The sequence below is a fragment of the Peromyscus californicus genome, unplaced genomic scaffold (assembly GCF_007827085.1).
Source record: "Peromyscus californicus insignis strain IS unplaced genomic scaffold, ASM782708v3 Scaffold_16__1_contigs__length_79575227, whole genome shotgun sequence".
Lineage (NCBI taxonomy): Eukaryota > Metazoa > Chordata > Mammalia > Rodentia > Cricetidae > Peromyscus > Peromyscus californicus.
This window is the reverse complement of record NW_026294458.1, coordinates 11,305,143-11,322,180: the sequence shown is the minus strand read 5'-3', so window position 1 is coordinate 11,322,180 and position 17,038 is coordinate 11,305,143. Positions and strand designations below refer to the sequence as shown.

Here is a 17,038-nt window from a genome sequence, read left to right as displayed (position 1 = left end):
GCCCAAGTACAAATTATAAATTTGAGATTTCAAAATACAAAGTTTTCTGAGACCTCAGGCTGGTCTTGAACTATAGGCATACTCTTAAAACAATTTTAAATGGTCATACGTAGCATGAATAAATTTTGTTTCAGTTATGTTTCAAGAAAGAAAAACAATAAACAACCTCCAAATCATTGCAGAGGATAAAATAAACAATACACCTCTCATTTTGTCTGTTATGGACAAAATCCTAAACAGAAACCCAGATTATGGGGCTGGAGAGATGGCTCAGTGGTAAGAGCACTGATTTTCCAGAGGACCCAGGTTTAATTCCTAGCATCTACATGGTAGCTCACAACTGTCTGTAATTCCAGTTCCAGGGGATCTGACACCCTCACACAGACACATACACAGGCAAACCACCAATGCAACTAAATAAATAAATAGAGCCCCAAGTTAGAAAGCATAAAATATGACAGAATAAAAATAAAGGCAGTTAAAGAATACAAATACTTCAAACTCCCTATGTGTGGTGGTTTGGATATGAATGAACCATAGGTTCGTATATTTGAAATATTTGGTCCCTAGTTAGTGGAGCTGTTTGGGAAGATTCGTTAGGCGTAGCCTTGATGGAGGAGGTGTGTCACTAGGGACTGACTTTGAGGATTCAAAAGCTGATGACATTCCCAGTGTCTTTCTCTTTGCCTGGTGCATGTGGGTCAAGATGTGAGCTCTCAGGTATTGCTCCAGCTCCATGCCTGCCTGCTGCCTGCCTGCCTGCTGCCTGCCTGCCTGCTGCCTGCCTGCCTGCCTGCTGCCTGCTGCCTGCCTGCCTGCCTGCCTGCTGCCTGCCTGCTGCCTGCCTGCCTGCCTGCCTGCTGCCTGCCTGCCTGCCTGCTGCCTGCCTGCCTGCCTGCTGCCTGCCTGCCTGCCTGCTGCCTGCCTGCTGCCTGCCTGCCTGCCTGCTGCCGCCGTGTTCCCAGCCATCGTGGCCATGAACTCTAACCCTGTAGAACTGTGAGCCACCAACTTAAATGCTTTCTTTTTTATAAGTTACCTTGGTCATGGTACTTTGTCATAGCAACTGAAAACTAACACATTGTGGTAAATAACAGAAAGACATAAAACATTAGTTACACAAGGCATAAAATGGAAAAATGACAAATACAAAGACAAGGCAAAGAAGTTAGAAGAGAACAACAGATAGCCTCAGGCCCAACAGACACTGGTACCAAGAAAAAATAAAAGTCCGTAAGAGAGCTGGCGGTGGTGGCACACGCCTTTAATCCCAGCATTCAGGAGGCAGAGGCAGGCGGATCTCTGAGTTTAAGGCCAGCCTGGGCTACAGAGTGAGTTCCAGGACAGTTGAGGCTACACAGGAAAACTCTGGTGGTGGTGGTGGGTGTCCGTAAGAGAGCTCTGTAAGTATCAGAGAGGTACCAACTTCCCATAAACTTTACCAGGATTTCCTGTGTAACTGAGCAGTGACTGAACCTCTCTTCCTCAGTTTCCTCACTGTAGAACTGGAACAGAACCATCACCAGCTACTCTAGTTTGCTCTCTGTTGCTGTGATAAAACATTGACCAAAACCAACTGAGGGAGAAAAGGCTTGTGTGGCTCATACCTCCCATCCCAGTCCATTACTGAGGGAGTCAGGGCAGGAACTGAAGAAGAGGCCATGGAAGAATACTGTTACTGGCTCTTGCTCCTTCTGGCTTTCTCAGCTTGCTTTGTTATACAACCCACGCCGTCTGTCCAGGGATGGCACCACCCAGAGAGGGCTATGCCCCTCTCAGTCAGTTAGCAATCAAAAAAGTGCCTCACAGACACACCCACACAGGCCAGGCTGATGGAGGCAATTCCTCAATTGAGAGTCCCTCTCCCCAGGTGATTCTAGTTACCTGTCAAGGTGACACAAATTAACCAGCACCCCCACCTTCCCTGCACCTTCATAAGGCCAACAACAAGTAACTGAGACTTCATGACTTCAGGAACCCAGACTGGATGACAGGATCAGGAATACAGAATGAAGCATACACATACAGCTAAAGCTGTAAACAGCAACTCTTTTTTTTCTGTTTGTTTTTGAAGCTGCTATTGTTTGTTTTGTTTTTTAAGCAAGCTGAGAAAGCCAGAAGGAGCCAAGAGCCAGTAACAGGGTCTCTCTATGTAGCCCTGGCTGTCTTGGATCTCATTATATAGACCAGGCTAGCCTCGAACTCACAACAGAAATATGCCTCCTCTGCCTGCCGATGCTGGGATTGAAGGCATGTGTGACCATGCCCAGCTCCAAACTAACACAAGTCTTTGCTTTTCTCACTAAAAGTACATTCACCTAATCTCTGAGTACTAGTGCCTGTCAACTGAAGTCAATGTCTAAGTCTCAAACATGAACAAACACACACACACACACACACACACACACACACACACACACACACACACATAATGTATTGAACAGAAAATGTATTGTTAGCCAGGTGGTGGTGGTGCACGCCTTTAATCCCAGCACTCGGGAGGCAGAGGCAGGTGGATCTCTGTGTTCGAGGCCAGCCTGGGCTACCAAGTGAGTTCCAGAAAAAGTGCAAAGCTACACAGAGAAACCCTGTCTCGAAAAACCAAAAAAAAAAAGGAAGAAAGAAAATGTACTGTTGACAGTGTGTGTATGTAAAATGTATTTTTGAGATGGTTTTGCTGTGCTGTTTAAAAATAAAGAATTCTGGTCTAGGCATGATGGTGCCTGGCTTTAATGCCAGGGAGAGACAGTTGTAGGAGAACCATGAAAGTTCAAGGCTAGCCTGGACTACAGTGCACGATCACACACACACACACACACACACACACACACACACACAACACTGTGCTGCTTCGCATACAGCAAGAGCTCACTATTATCTATTACCCAATTCTTGTAGGTTTAGGTTTTTCTGATGATGATGAAAACTAATGCATGCTTACCACATAAGCATTTAAAAGTATGGAAAAGTTAAGTAACCTATACCACACCTGAACTGAAGGTAATCACTGTGCTTTTATTAATCAGTGTGCACCCTCATAATCTCCTTTCTAGGAGAGCTATCTCTGCGACTGAACTGGGTTCCTTGGGGCTACAACTACACTGATCAGAAATGGTTGTGTTAGCAAACCCCTAAAATAATCAACTTACAGAAAGGTTTATTTTGGAAATTCTAGTCCATGATTAATTGACAGCACTGTTTCTGGTCCCATAGCAAGGGAGTACACTGTAGTGGAGGAGCTGTAGTCCAACAGTGCCATTTACATCAGGGCTGGGAAGTGAAAGACTAGGAGAGAACTCTCACTGAGGTTCCGTAATCCTCTCAAGGGCTCAAAAGTACTGACTTGAAGATACACACACTACATCCCACTGCTAACTGAAATCTCCACCACATTCCAACAGTGTCATCCTCAGATCAAGTCTTCAACAACTGGAGTGCTGACAACACCCGCAGGGGTTCTGGGTTCAAAAATGGATGTTTTGTGAGACTGAATATGAAAGCTACAGCTAACTGCTTCAGTTTAACTTGTTACTACTAGCTACCAGAGGTCGGAGGCTCACAAACAGTTAAGTTTGCTGCTCAGTCTCAGATTCTGAGAAGGACAAACATCAAGGTGCTGGGAGACTTGGTATCTGGTGGGAACCTGCTGCCTGGTTCATGGACAGACCTATTTCCCTGTGTCTTTTATCACACAGCAGAATAAAAGGGGCCTTTCAAAGCCAGCTGGGTGCTACAACACCTATCTCCTGCTTCCTGCCTGCCAAGCTGTGAGGAGCAGCCCCCACCATAAGCTCCTGCCACCCTGGTATTCTGCCTTGTACACAGGGTCAAGCAACCATGCGCTGAACTCTCTAAAACTGAGCTAAGACAAATCTTTCCTCCCTGAAAAATCAAATGAAAGAGGAAAAGTAGAAAAGTATCTCCAAGATCTCTTTGTTAAGGCATTAACCCTGTCTCAAAAACAAGGTAGGAGCTGGCATGGTGGCCCATCCTTTTAAGCCCAGCATGGGAGGCAGAGGCAGGCAGATCTCTGTGAGTTCCAGGACAGCCATGCCCTGTCTTAAAACAAAAGAAGAAAACACAGAGTAGATGGCATCTAAGGAATGAAGGACACCTACAGTTGTCCTCTGGCCTCCACAGGCAGACATTCACCACACATAAACACTTGTACTCCACACACACAAATGCACACATGTGCACATACACACAATAGAAGTATTAGGGCTGGAGAGATGGCTCAGAAGTTAAGAGCACTGGCTGTTCTTCCAGAGGACCTGAGTTGAATTCCCAGCAACCACAAAGTGGCTCACAACCATCTGTAATGAAATCTGGTGCCCTCTGCTGGCCTGCAGGGGATACATGGAGACAGAACACTCTATATATAATAAATCTTTAAAAAAAAATTCTATCAACTTATTTAGAGATAAGAGTCTCAAGCACTCTAGGCTGGCTTCAAACTTACTACATAGCCAAGAATGATCTGCACTTCTGATTTTTCTTTCTCCACATCCTGAACATTGGGATTACACACATGTACCAGCATGTCTAGCTTACAGGACGCTAGAGAGCAAATCCAGGGCTTCATGCATGTTAGGCAAGCACTCTACAAATCAAGCTATATTCCCAGCACTAAAAAGTATGATTTAGTCATTTGTAGCTTAATAATATTAGTCAGCACTCTGCCACTAAAATTAAGTATCTGAGGGGTCAATCTAAAAGAAAGGTTTATTTTGGCTTGCAGCTTTGGAGGATTCAGACTAATGAGCTGGCTCTTGCTTTGGGGCTGTAGCAAGGCAGAATACATTGGCTGGGAGACGAGTGTACTCACATCATAATAAGAGTGAGGGGGGGTAAGAGAAAGGACGGTAGGGTATTTTGGTAGCTGAACAAGAAATGTCCCTCACAGACTCATGTATCTGAATACTTGGTATCCAGCTCATGGCCTGTTTGGGGAGGTTATGGAACCTTCAGGAGGTGAAGCCCTCTGGAGGAAGCCCATCACTTAGGTAGGCTTTGAAAGGATTTATAGCCTCATCTGTGGTGATATATTGTGTACCCTAATAAAATTTGCCTGAAGATCAGAGAACAGAACAAGCCACTAGATTAAACATAGAGGCCAGGCAGAGGTGGCACACACCTTTAATCCTACGGCAGAGATCCTTCTGGATATCTGTGAGTTCAAAGCCACTGTGGACTACATGAGATTGATTCAGTCTAGGAGAGAAACAGAGCCAGGCAATGGTGGCACACAGCTTTAATCCCAGTACTTGGGAATCACATGCCTTTAATCCCAGCACTTGAGATCTCATGCCTTTGCATGGGAAGCACACACGCCTTTAATCCCAGCACTAAGAAGGAAATGATAAGGCTGGGTGGAGAGAGGTACATAAGGCTGAGGGGACAGGAACGAAAGCTTTTCGGCTGAGGAAAGCCCTTTCGGCTAGAGAGCCTTTTCAGGCTGAGGAGCCCTAGAACAAACTTGTACTACACAGCCTTCTGGAGACATTCAAAGTCCAAGCTAGAACACGACACCTGTGAAGTGTCTCTTCCCTTTTACGTTATCCTCTTCTGCAGAGCTCCACTCAGATCTGCTGTCCATCGGGGAAGGTGTTAATCACGCATGAGAATGTCTCTTAAGTACTGGCTGAGCAAACTCTCTAGGTTCCACCAGCACTCCCAGGCCTAGGGCCCTTTCCCTTCAAACAACCACTACGAATTCCAAAGGCAAAGATGCTCATCAGGCAAAGATGCTCAGTGGACACAAGCCCCAACCCCCGAGTCTCCCAACTCACGCAAAGCTTTCAACCTGGAGGAGTGCTCCTACCTCCATTCTCCCCAGCTTCCCTTCCCTCCTGCTAGGACTATACAATACTTTTCTTAGAGACTGGACTCCTCTCCGGTTTCTTTCCTTTTCTAAATTATTGTTATTGATTGTTTGGGGGTTTATTTATTTATCTTTTTGGTTTTTGTTTCTTGTTTATTTTTTGAGACAGGGTATGTATGTAGCCCTGGCTGTCTGGAACCCATTATGTAGACCAGGGCGACCTCAAACTCAGAGTTCCACCTGTCTCTGCCTCCTGAATGCTGGGATTGACTACAGTTTTTTCTTTTTGTTTTTTTTTTTTTAAATGAATGTGCTCTTCCTTACGTGCATGCACCTGTATATAAATGATCAAGTACACACAAACTAACATAAACAAATGAATTTTAGATTCCATACTGCAAGTTCACATTGATTAAATATCTAAGTATGTTCACAAAATAATAAAATTTTATCATCATGATTAAATTCAAAGTCCTTATGATGTAGCCAAAAGACACAAAGGCTGTGTGCAGTTCTATAGTAAAGCATCTGCCTGCCATGTGTGAGGCTCTGGGTTCAATCCCAGAACCAGAAAAGGGGTGGAGGTGAGGGGAGGTGGGCACATAACCCTAAGTTTGGGAAACATTTTAAACCCTGGAAATATTCAGTATACGTAAGGCCACATCTGGCACTACTGATGGGCGTGTAAATTGAAAACCACTGTGGAAACAATGTAGCACCACTAACTGCTGGGGCTGAACACACTACTACCCTATAATCCTGCAATTCTGCTCCTACATTTAGACGGGAATCTTGGACACTTTAAAATAAGAGATATTTAAGGGAAGTTCATGGTAGTAATAATTCTTTGAAAGAGCAAAATTTTCATTATCCAACTACCCATAAACAGAAGAGGTAAATCAACTGTGGACTACACAGAAAAAAAAATTACAGAGTTATGGTTGAAAGAGCAAAATTTTCATTATCCAACTACCCATAAACAGAAGAGGTAAATCAACTGTGGACTACACAGAAAAAAAAAAATTACAGAGTTATGAAAATAAATGAGCTAAGACACTTTTGAGATAAACCCTAAAAGAAAGAAACCATACAGATTTCATTTATGAAACTTCAAAATCAGATAAAACTAAAGAATATATATTTTAGGGATACTTAGAGTCACATCATCAAGTAAGAGGACGGTCCAGCAGCTCAAACCTGGAACCCCATCACTTGGGAGGATGAAGGATGACTGCCAAAACTTCAGGGCTAACCTGGGTTAGAGTGAGACCCTATCTAAACAAAGCAAAAACACCATGCATGGCTGTTCTTGCCTGTAGTCCAAGATCAGGAGTTCCAGGCCACCCCTGAACTACAGAGAACCTTGACAAAACAGAAGCATGTATGAGAATAGTCTAAATCTGGGCTGGAGAGATGGCTCAGTGACTAAGAGCATTAGGTAGCCTTGCAAAAGATGCAGATCCTGGTCCCAGCATCCACATGGTAGCTCACAACCATCCCTACCTCCACTTCCAGAGTATCCAATGCCCTCTTCTGACTTCCACAGGCTCCCACATGGTTCGAGTGTGTGTGTATGTGTGTGTGTGTCTGTGTGTGTGTGTGTGTGTGTGTGTGTGTGTGCAAAATACTCACATACAAAAAATAAATCTTAAGAGTACATAGTGATCCAGGTGGTGGTGGTGGCAGAGGCGGCAGAGGCGGCGGTGGCAGCGCACGCCTTTAATCCCAGCACTCGGGAGGCACAGCCAGGCAGATCTCTGTGAGCTGGAGGCCAGCCTGGTCTACAGAGCGAGATCCAGGACAGGCACCAAAACTACACAGAGAAACCCTGTCCCGAAAACAACAACAAAAAGAGTGCATAGTGTTCTTATAAAGACCCAAGTTCAGTTCCCAGTACCCATGTCGGGCAGCTCCTGTAACTACAGCTCCAGAGAGTCACACACCCATACTCAGAAAGACATCCCCCTCCCAAATATACATAATAAAAAAGAACCTAATGTCATCAAGCATGGCGGCTCATGCCTTTAAACTCGAGAGACAGATGTCTATGCATTCCAGGCCAGCTATGGCGAAACAACGAGACAATGCTTAAGGAAAAAAATACTGCATACTTATGATTACATCTACATGACATTCCTGAAAAGGGGAAAACAATGGAAATGATGAAAAACAAAAGAAAAGGACCCGTGGGTGAGGGGGTTGGTGGAGAGAGTGAAGAACGGGCCAAACACAGGATTTTTAGGACAGTGAAAGAGTTTGTACGATAGTATTTGATGGATCATGTCATTCTACATATTCCCAAACCCACAGAACATTCCTTCGTTACCAAGAGTGAACTCTAGACTATGGACTTGGGGTGCCAATCTGGGCTCATCAAGTTTAACACAACCAGTGTTGATAAGGTAGAAGTCTGAATGTGAGAAGAGAGCATATCGTATAATCTTTCCGCTTTCCTTTCCATTTTATGGTGAACTTAAAACTGTTGCAAAAAATTTAAAGTTTTTAACTCATAAGTACACTGCTGAGAAATTCCTGGTTAGTTCGTCTTGAAACTTAGTCCTTTCTAGAAATGCATCATTCATAAAAATGCACTGGTTTCTTTAGCACGGACACCTGTTGTGCGGGGAGGGGGGGGGGTTTAAAAAAAAAGAAAATAGGGAAGAGTTAGGAACAGGAGCAGCGGCAGCAACATGGCTGGACAGGCCATGCCCAGAGGGTCGAGCCTCTAGAAGGGCAGGGAGTTCCAATACGGGGGCGCCATTATGAGCTTCCTAATGGTTGTTTAGCAGAGTCTACAATTCTGTGAAGGCCCTTAGGAATGGACGTATCCACAGGCAGACAACGCCACACTCCCCACCTTTCCTCCAACAGTAAAAAGCACAGGTTACCAAAGGGGACTTCAAAGCTACGACGGTGCGGGGGGGAGAGGGAGAGAACAGATCCGTCTTCGGGGCGGGGGGGGGGGGGGGGGGGGGGAAACATGGCACTGATGCCAAATAACGAAATTTTACAGCCAAGTAAAGAGTTCAACAAACGTTTCTTCGTCTGTCCCTTCTCTTCAACACGACGCTGAAGTCCATTTCCCGACGGGGCAGCAGGCCAAGCCCCCCTCACTGCGCCACACTCCCCGCTCCCCCGGGGTGGAGCCGCCTCCCGGCGACCCCCTCGGCCGGCCGGAAACAGCAGCGAGCCTCTTCGTGGCCAGATCCCGGGGGGGCCACGCCACGCAGGACCGTGCCCACGCGGCCCTCCGGTACGCCGCGCCTGGGGGTCCGTCTCCACTCAGCTCAGGGTCATCCTCCGGCCGCCGGGGCCGCGCCCACCAGTCCCAGCCAGGACAGCCCGGCAGGGCCCGCTAGGCCCGGCCCCAGGCCCGAAGCCTCTGCCGCCCCTCTCCTCACCGTGTCGACCCCTGAGCTGTCTTCCCGGGTGCCCTCGGTCTCCTCACCGACCGCGGCTTCCAGCACAGCGCCAGGGCCCCCCAGCGGCTCCACGGGGGCCGGCTGCAATTGCCTCTCGGGGTCCGGAGGGGCCTGCTCCATAGCTGCCGTTCGGCACCGCGAGCCCAGTGCGCCTGCGCCGTGCCTGGCCCGCGGCCGCCCCGCCCCCTGCTTCCTGTAGCCCCCGCCCCCTCGCTCTCTGTAGCCCCGCCCCTGCCCACGGAAGCTCCTCCCCAGCAGCTGAGAGCGCAGAAGGTTGGAACCCAGCCTCCAGGACTTGATGGAGGGACGTGAGGAAGAGCAAAGGGGAATCCGCAGAGGGACTGATCAGCTACGAAACTGGAAATCTGGGAGAGCCGGTGGAGACATAGAAAAAGAAACGAAGGTCAAGTGAACTCAAAAAAAATAAGTGCAAAAATCATAGCTGGGCGGTGGTGGCTCATGCCTTTAATCCTAGCACTGGGGAGGCAGAGGCAGGCGGATCTCTGTTGAGTTCAAGGCCAGCCTGGTCTACACAGCCAGAAAAAAAAGAAGAAGAAGGAGAGAGAGAGAGAGAGAGAGAGAGAGAGAGAGAGAGAGAGAGAGAGAGAGAGAGAGAGAGAGAGAGAGAGAGAGAGAGGCATTAAAATTGGGGGGTCCCTTCAAGTAACTGTCATTCAAAAGAAAGGAAGAGTCGTCTCGACCATCACCCTTGCCTTGCAGTCACAATTCTGTTTCCCCCACGCAAAGACTAGAGCAGCGTCAATGATTAACTTTCAGAGGGTTGAGTAACACAGTCAGCAAAAGATAACGCTTGAGGGTTTGAGGCAGGGTGGAGAGTCCTATTGAAGGTGTTTAAGCCTCAGACACGGAAGCACTGGAGACAGACCTGATAATGTTCTACAAAAGTCTCCTTAATTTGCTGAACCTACCCCTTGACAAGATTCACTGTGGTGACCTGAAGGAAAATGCTCACTGGCTGTAGCCAAAACATAGGACCTTCGGGTAGGTGTTTTTGTACAAAACCTGCTCTCCGTTTTTTCAAGGGCCCAAACTGATCTTTCTGGCGAAACAGCCTTTTCAGGTTATGAATCACAATTTCTTCCTCCTGGAATGTTCTCTCTCTCTCTCTCTCTCTCTCTCTCTCTCTGGGTTGCTGGCAAAGTTCTGTTCATACTCAAAGCCTTCGCCATGTTATTTTATAATAATTGGTTTTCACGTCCATCTACCTCAGCTAGCCTTTGGACTCCTTTAAAGCAGGGACGCTTCTCCTTATCCTCTCCCCTCCCTCACAAAGCTTAAGTTTGAAGGTATTCTCTTGTTCACCAGGAATTAGTTACACCGGGCAAACTCCCAGGAAACATACTTTTAAATCAGAAGACTCATTAATCACAGGAGGGGTAGATTTGTTCCCAGTATCCCGTGCTCCTTTCCCGTTTCTGGTCTCAGAACATTGGATCCTGAAGCCAGAAGGATGTTAGCTGTGCGCTGGACTCTCCTTGCAGTGAGCGGGAACAAGAAAAAGCCTCTGGGCTTTGTGAGGCAGTCTCTGAAGGAGGTCATGGTACTGTGTAATGTTTGTTTTGTTTAGAAAATAAAAACCAGCTGGGTGGTGGTGGCGCACGCCTTTAATCCCAGCGCTCGGGAGGCAGAGGGCAGGAGGATCTCTGTGAGTTCGAGGCCAGCCTGGTCTACAGAGCAAGTTCCAGGACAGGTACCAAAACTACACAGAGAAACCCTGTCTCAAAAAACAAAAAAATAACAAATGAATAAATACTAAAATTGAGCACATTGATTGGATACTTTGGTACCTTCATTCCTTCATACCCCTTTGTGTGTGAAAAAATTTCAGGGCTGGGGGTGTAGCATTTGAAACTAATAGCAATTTCCTAGTATTGTCTACCTGATGTTCCCACCAAAATAGTTTCAAAATGTCTTAACTTAGGACTTTCTTCTTTTTTTTTTTTTTTTTTTTTTTTGAGACAGGGTTTCTCTACGTAACAGTCCTGACTGTCCTGGAACTTGCTCTGTAGATCAGGCTGGCCTCGAACTCAAAGAGATCCGCCTGGCTCTACCTCCCGAGTGCTGGGACTAAAGGCGTGCACCGCCGCCGCCGCCACCACCACCACCACCACCTGGCAGGACTTTCTTTTGTTCTGTAGTATGAAAGCTTCATGACTAGAGGTAGCACAGTGGCAGAGTGCTTGCCTAACACCCCCAAGATGCCTAGCATGTACAAGGCTCTGGCTTTAATGCCAGAATGAGAGCAAGGAAGAAAGGGGGAGTGTGTGGGGGGGTATCAGTCAAAAGGGTTTTGGTTTGGTTTGGCAGGCTTTTATTTGGTAGTTTGTTTTGAGACATGGTCTCACTATGTAGTTCTGACTGGCTTCCAGCTCACAGAGACACGCCTATCCAAAAGGGTTCCTGAAGACTCTAATAGAGCAAAAGGAGCCTCCTATGGTGGCACATGCCTATAATCCCAGCACTTGGGAACCAGAGACAAAAGAATGGCAAGTTGGAGGCCATCTTGGACTACATAGAGAGGTCTAGGCCAGTTTGGGCTACAAAGTGAGATCCTGTATCCAAATAAGTAAAGATGTAAAATTAGAACATCCAGCTTTGGGCTGGAGAGGTGGCTCAGGGGTTAAGAGCACCTGTAACAAGCTCCCAGACTTTAGTAGCCCCCCAGACCTTAGCACAACCAATGCCATGGTGAAAGTACCATTCAGGCCATAAAGCTCAGCATGTAGACAGCACCACCTGTCAAGACCTAACCCATCAAAGTTCTGAGCAAGTCTCTAAATGTACTAACCTTGCTTTTTGGCTTCTGTAGTTCTGCTTCTGGCTAACTGTTCTTGCTTACTGGGGGTGTGTCAACCCAAGATGTGGTTTTGTGCCTAAAAACTCACCCCAGGAAAGGCTTAGTATTACACTGGGATCTCAAACACCCAGTGTAGCCCCCAGATGGCTAAGAAATACATTCAACTGGCTTAAACCCATGCCCAGGTAGTCTTCTCTGATGGATGCCCCATAAAAACATCCTTTTGGGGCATCCAAAGATATAACTCCTGTTATGGGTTCCCAGCACCCATAACAGACTGCTGTGATAACCTTCTGTAAGTCCAGTTCAGGAGGATTTGGTGCCCTCTTCTGGCCATCTTGGACACTGCATGCATATGATGCACATACATTCATGCAGACACTTTGAGACCTGAGACCTGGCCATGGTTTGCCTGGGCAGACTCTCATGCTACCTCAGAAAGCAACTCATAAATAGATCTATTTCTACATGGTCTTTGTAATGGCCATGTAGAATTCTATAATTAAAAAGTTACTGTAATTTAAATGGACATGATGGCCCCCAGCCTTTCCTTCTGGTCCTGGTAGCTGTTTGCTGTGAGTCTGCAGAAGTAATGAATCAGTAGGAAGTTCCTAGTTCCTAAAAGCAAGAGAAGCTAGGGTTTGTTGATATTTCCCCGGTTTCACCCTCTAAGGGGAGGTTCTGAGCCACCTTGCCCTCCTCCCTTTGGCCAGACAGCAGAGCTCTGAGTCAGCTGATTAACTATAGGAACCACAGACCTCAGGCCCCAAGGGAATGGGAGTGGAAAGTGGTTTTTGTGCGTTTGTTTTGTTTCTTCCTTCTGTGGATAAATCAAGGTATTACCTAATCTAACCCCTCAGTGTGCAGGCATGGAGAGAGGATCTTGGCTATAGTCACTACCAACAGCTTGTTCGTACCCAAGCGGAAACGGAGCTCGGATTCCCACAATATGCTAGAGGGGCTGGGGAGCGTCCCACCCAGAGCCAGCTGAGCCTCCTTGAGGCAGGCACCTCCTTTTCTACAGGGGCGGGAGGCTGAAGCCCTGCCAAGTGAGTGAACTGAGCCCCAGAAGCCATTCAGCTGCCTGTGACTGTACAGAGTGCCAGTCAGTCTCAAAAGTGGGCAGGGAACTCTAAACAGTGTAGCCACCTCCAGGCCAGGGGGTGACAACAGGTGTGGTGGTGTGTGACATAGTTCCCCAGTAAAGGAGACAGGAAGGGGTAGGGCAGGCGGGTAGAAAGCTCTGGCTTGAATTCCTGGAGAAAGGAAGAGAAGTATGGGCTACTGAGGACTGAGAGTTCCTGGCAGAAAATTGGGAAAGCCCTTCTGTCCTCCCTTCCCTGCTCCCACCCAGGGGTTTACTGTGTCCCCAGGGCTGGCCCCAGACTGTTGGACCTCCTCCACCACAGAGTGCTGGGAAAACAGGCGAGTGAGTACCACCACACCTAGGTAGAAACTCTCTACCTGGAAGTACATTCTGGAAAATTCCTGTCTTGTTCAGAGCAAGGCTTCCTGGAAGGGAAGGAACACTCATTCAGTCTTGAGGGGGTGATTCAGGCTGGAAGTAATGATTTTAAAACCTGAGAGTGGGTTTGGATTTTACCCCATGGGAACCAGGATCCAGGACAGGCTCGTCCACTCAGCCTCTGCCCTGATGCCCCTCACAGCACTGGATGTACGGAGAGAAAGGAGGCGACTCTGGCAGGGACAGCATGTCATGTCTTTGTGACACACCACATATACACATGTGCACACATAGGAAATGGATGGGAAAGGAAGCTGGAGAGGCTCTGGGCACATCACACTGGCACTGTTTTAGGCGACACAAGGCCTTTCACTTGGCACTTCTTATAGGAGGGTCTCCCGTAGGTGGACTTTTCTGTCCCACCAGCCAGTTCCCAAGTATTCATACAGAGATGTATTATTAATTACAAATGCTTGGCCGATAGCCTAGGCTTGTTGCTAACTAGCTCTTACATTTTAAATTAACCCATATATTTTTTTAATCTATGCTCTGCCATGTGGCGATACCTTTTTTCAACACGGCAAGTTCATCTTGCTTCTCTCCGAGTCTCCTCTCCTCCTCCTCCTCCTCCTCCTCCTCCTCCTCCTCCTCTTCTTCTTCATCTTACTCTCCTTTTGTCTGCAAGTCCCACCTAACCTCTACCTGTCCAGCTATTAGCCAGTCGGCTCTTTTGTTTGTTTGTTTGTTTTGTTTTGTTTTGTTTTTCGAGACAGGGTTTTTCTGTGTAGTTTTGGTGCCTGTCCTGTATCTCGCTCTGTAGACCAGGCTGGCCTCAAACTCACAGAGATCCACCTGGCTCTGCCTCCTGAGTGCTGGGATTAAAGGCGTGCGCCAACACCGCCTGGCCAGTCAGCTTTTTATTAACCAGTGAGAGTAATACATATTTATAGTGTACAAAGATTGTTCCACGGTAGTCTCCTGCAGGCTTTACAGCAGTCGGGAAAACAATCAAGGTGAGGTAAGAATGAAACTCTGTCAGCACAGTTTGCATAGACAGTGTGGGCCAAGACTTCTTGGAGTCTGACCCAGATCGTTTAAGAACAGCACAGTTTGAAAAGAAGTTTTCTGATAACAATTAACTCAGTCCTAATTGCACAACAATTTTAAGACATGTTTACTTTGAGATTCTTTACAAGTACATCTGGCTTCTTTGACAGGAATGGGTATTGTTGACTCAGAGATAGTGCCCAAGATTTGGCTTCTAGGGAGATTGACTGAGGTAAACAAAACGCTTGTGTGTGCCAGAATTGGCCTGGCCCTAAGATAACACAGAAGTCACTTAGGCTGTTGTAAAGTACAGGTGACATCTCTTTAAAGGATGGGTTTTATGGACTAGAGGTAATGCTCAAGGTTTAGGGGGAAAAGGTCTGGGATAAGTAAAGCATAAATTCTGGAAGATCCGGGCAGAGCCTGCCTCATCAGCAGGTTGTAAATTACCTTCGTTCCCAGCATTCCAGGAAGAGCTCCTGTGCACCTCATTCCACTGAAGAGGGAGGCTGTGTGTCTAACTTTTCTGGCTTCTCCGGTGCTTATCTGTGTGCACAGACCTCTTGCCGCCCACACATCTGTGCTTGGAGCCTTTTCCAGGAGAAAATGAACTCAAGTACTGCTGGACAACCTCTCTTATTCTTTCTTTGTACAGTCCTGGGAATTGAACCCAAGGCCTATGGATAGTTGAGGCAAGCGCTCTACCACTGTGCTATATCTCCCGGAGTAGTTTTTCCCTGGGTTGCAGTATAGTTCAGTGGTAGAGCACTTGCCTTGAATGAGCAAGTACCTGGGCCTGACTCCCAGTAGTGGAAAAACAAAAATCCTTCAAATATTTCTTTCCTCAAATGAGGAAAGTCATCTAATGGTGTTGTTTGAAGTGGGTATGGGAGCCGGGCGGTGGTGGCGCGCGCCTTTAATCCCAGCACTCGGGAGGCAGAGCCAGGTGGATCTCTGTGAGTTCGAGGCCAGCCTGGGCTACCAAGTAAGTTCCAGGAGAGGCGCAAAGTTACACAGAGAAACCCTGTCTCGAAAAAAAATAAAAAAAAAAAAAATAAAAAATGAAGTGGGTATGATGGTCAGGAGGGAGGAAAGGTCTGTCTGTCTGTCTCTCATTTGGTCCTCTTGGTGCTTGCTGTTTTTTGTTTGTTTCTTGAGACAGGGTGACTTTAAACTCCTTCCTGATGCTCCTGCCCCCTCCTCACAAGTGCCGAGATCACATACGTGTACCCCATGGCTGGCTCAGTAGTGTAACTTCATGTACCCCATGGCTGGCTCAGTAGTGTAACTTCAGTTCCCTTCTCTTTTAAATTTTAATTAAGCTTTCAGAGACACTAATGCACATCCTGGGGACAGAGGTGGCCTGGGACAGGACGCAGCAAGGAACAAACCATCCTTCGGCCCCTAACCTGCAGTCTCTTGCCTCCTAACCTCTGAGCCAGTTACTACAGGATTTTTCCAGAAACAAAAGCATTTGGTCTTAGAAATATTGCATGCCAGCCAGCTAATAGCTTTTCAGTCTGGATATTGGGACTTCACACTGTCCTCTGAGTTCAAAGGAAGCTACATACAAGGCCATTTAAACACCAAGCTCAGAGGGAGAGGCGCTAACCAGAATAAATACCCCACATTTAGCTCAACTGAGACATTTAAATTCCCAACTCTCATGAGGATTATAGCTATTTTTACTAATGGAATTAAATAAAATTATAGAAAGCTATAAAATCTCTATGGGGTAGACTTTATAGCCCACCTCTTGCCCACAGACACAGAAAGGAGTTGAAACCAGTGATTTGTAATTCCCTACTGGCATGCATGGCCTTTTTTGCAACTGGAGACTCGTAGGTACAATCAGCGTGAATGTGAATGGGAGTCATCACAGCTGTGCTCTTAAGCAGTCAAGAGGGAGGAATATTAGACTCCAAGCAGACTTGACTAGATCTCATCTAACACAGCGAAGAACACGAGTACATTCTGTATGATTTCATCATACTGTGTTTACAGCAAATAATATGCTGTGACTGAACTCAGAGTAGCTGCTTCAGGACAGTAGGGGGCTCTGGGAAAGCTAGGTGTGGTGGATGATGCCTGGAATCCCAGCACTTGGGAGGTAGGAGATGGGAGTTCAGGGCCAACCTGGGCTACTTGAGATCCTGTCTCTGTCTCTGTCTCTGTCTCTGTCTCTCTCTCTCTCTCTCTCTCACACACACACACACACACACACACACACACACACACACACACACACACACACACAAAAAACAACAGTAAAAATCTCTGCAGGGTAGGGATTCAAGGGAATGTCCTCAAAGCGATAAGAGGCACCAATAAAAAACATTACACTTAATGATGAAAGATTGCTTCTGCTCTAAGGTCAGAACAAGGCAAGATGTGTCTGCTGCCTCTGCTTCTGTTTGGTTTAGTGCTGGAAGTTATAACTGTTGCACTAAAGCAGGTGTAAG

At 46.8% G+C, this 17,038-nt stretch overlaps 1 protein-coding gene across 1 annotated transcript in view; it reads right to left on the bottom strand.

Moving 5' to 3' along the window:
- Positions 1 to 9,410, bottom strand: part of Snx4 (sorting nexin 4) — a 61,827-nt gene extending 52,417 nt beyond the window's left edge. The window contains exon 1 of the mRNA XM_052740377.1: positions 9,226 to 9,410. Within this exon, the coding sequence (XP_052596337.1) occupies positions 9,226 to 9,366 (141 nt within the window). The 5' untranslated portion in view covers positions 9,367 to 9,410. The remainder of the gene's footprint in view (positions 1 to 9,225) is intronic.
- Between the last annotated feature and the right edge of the window lie 7,628 nt (positions 9,411 to 17,038).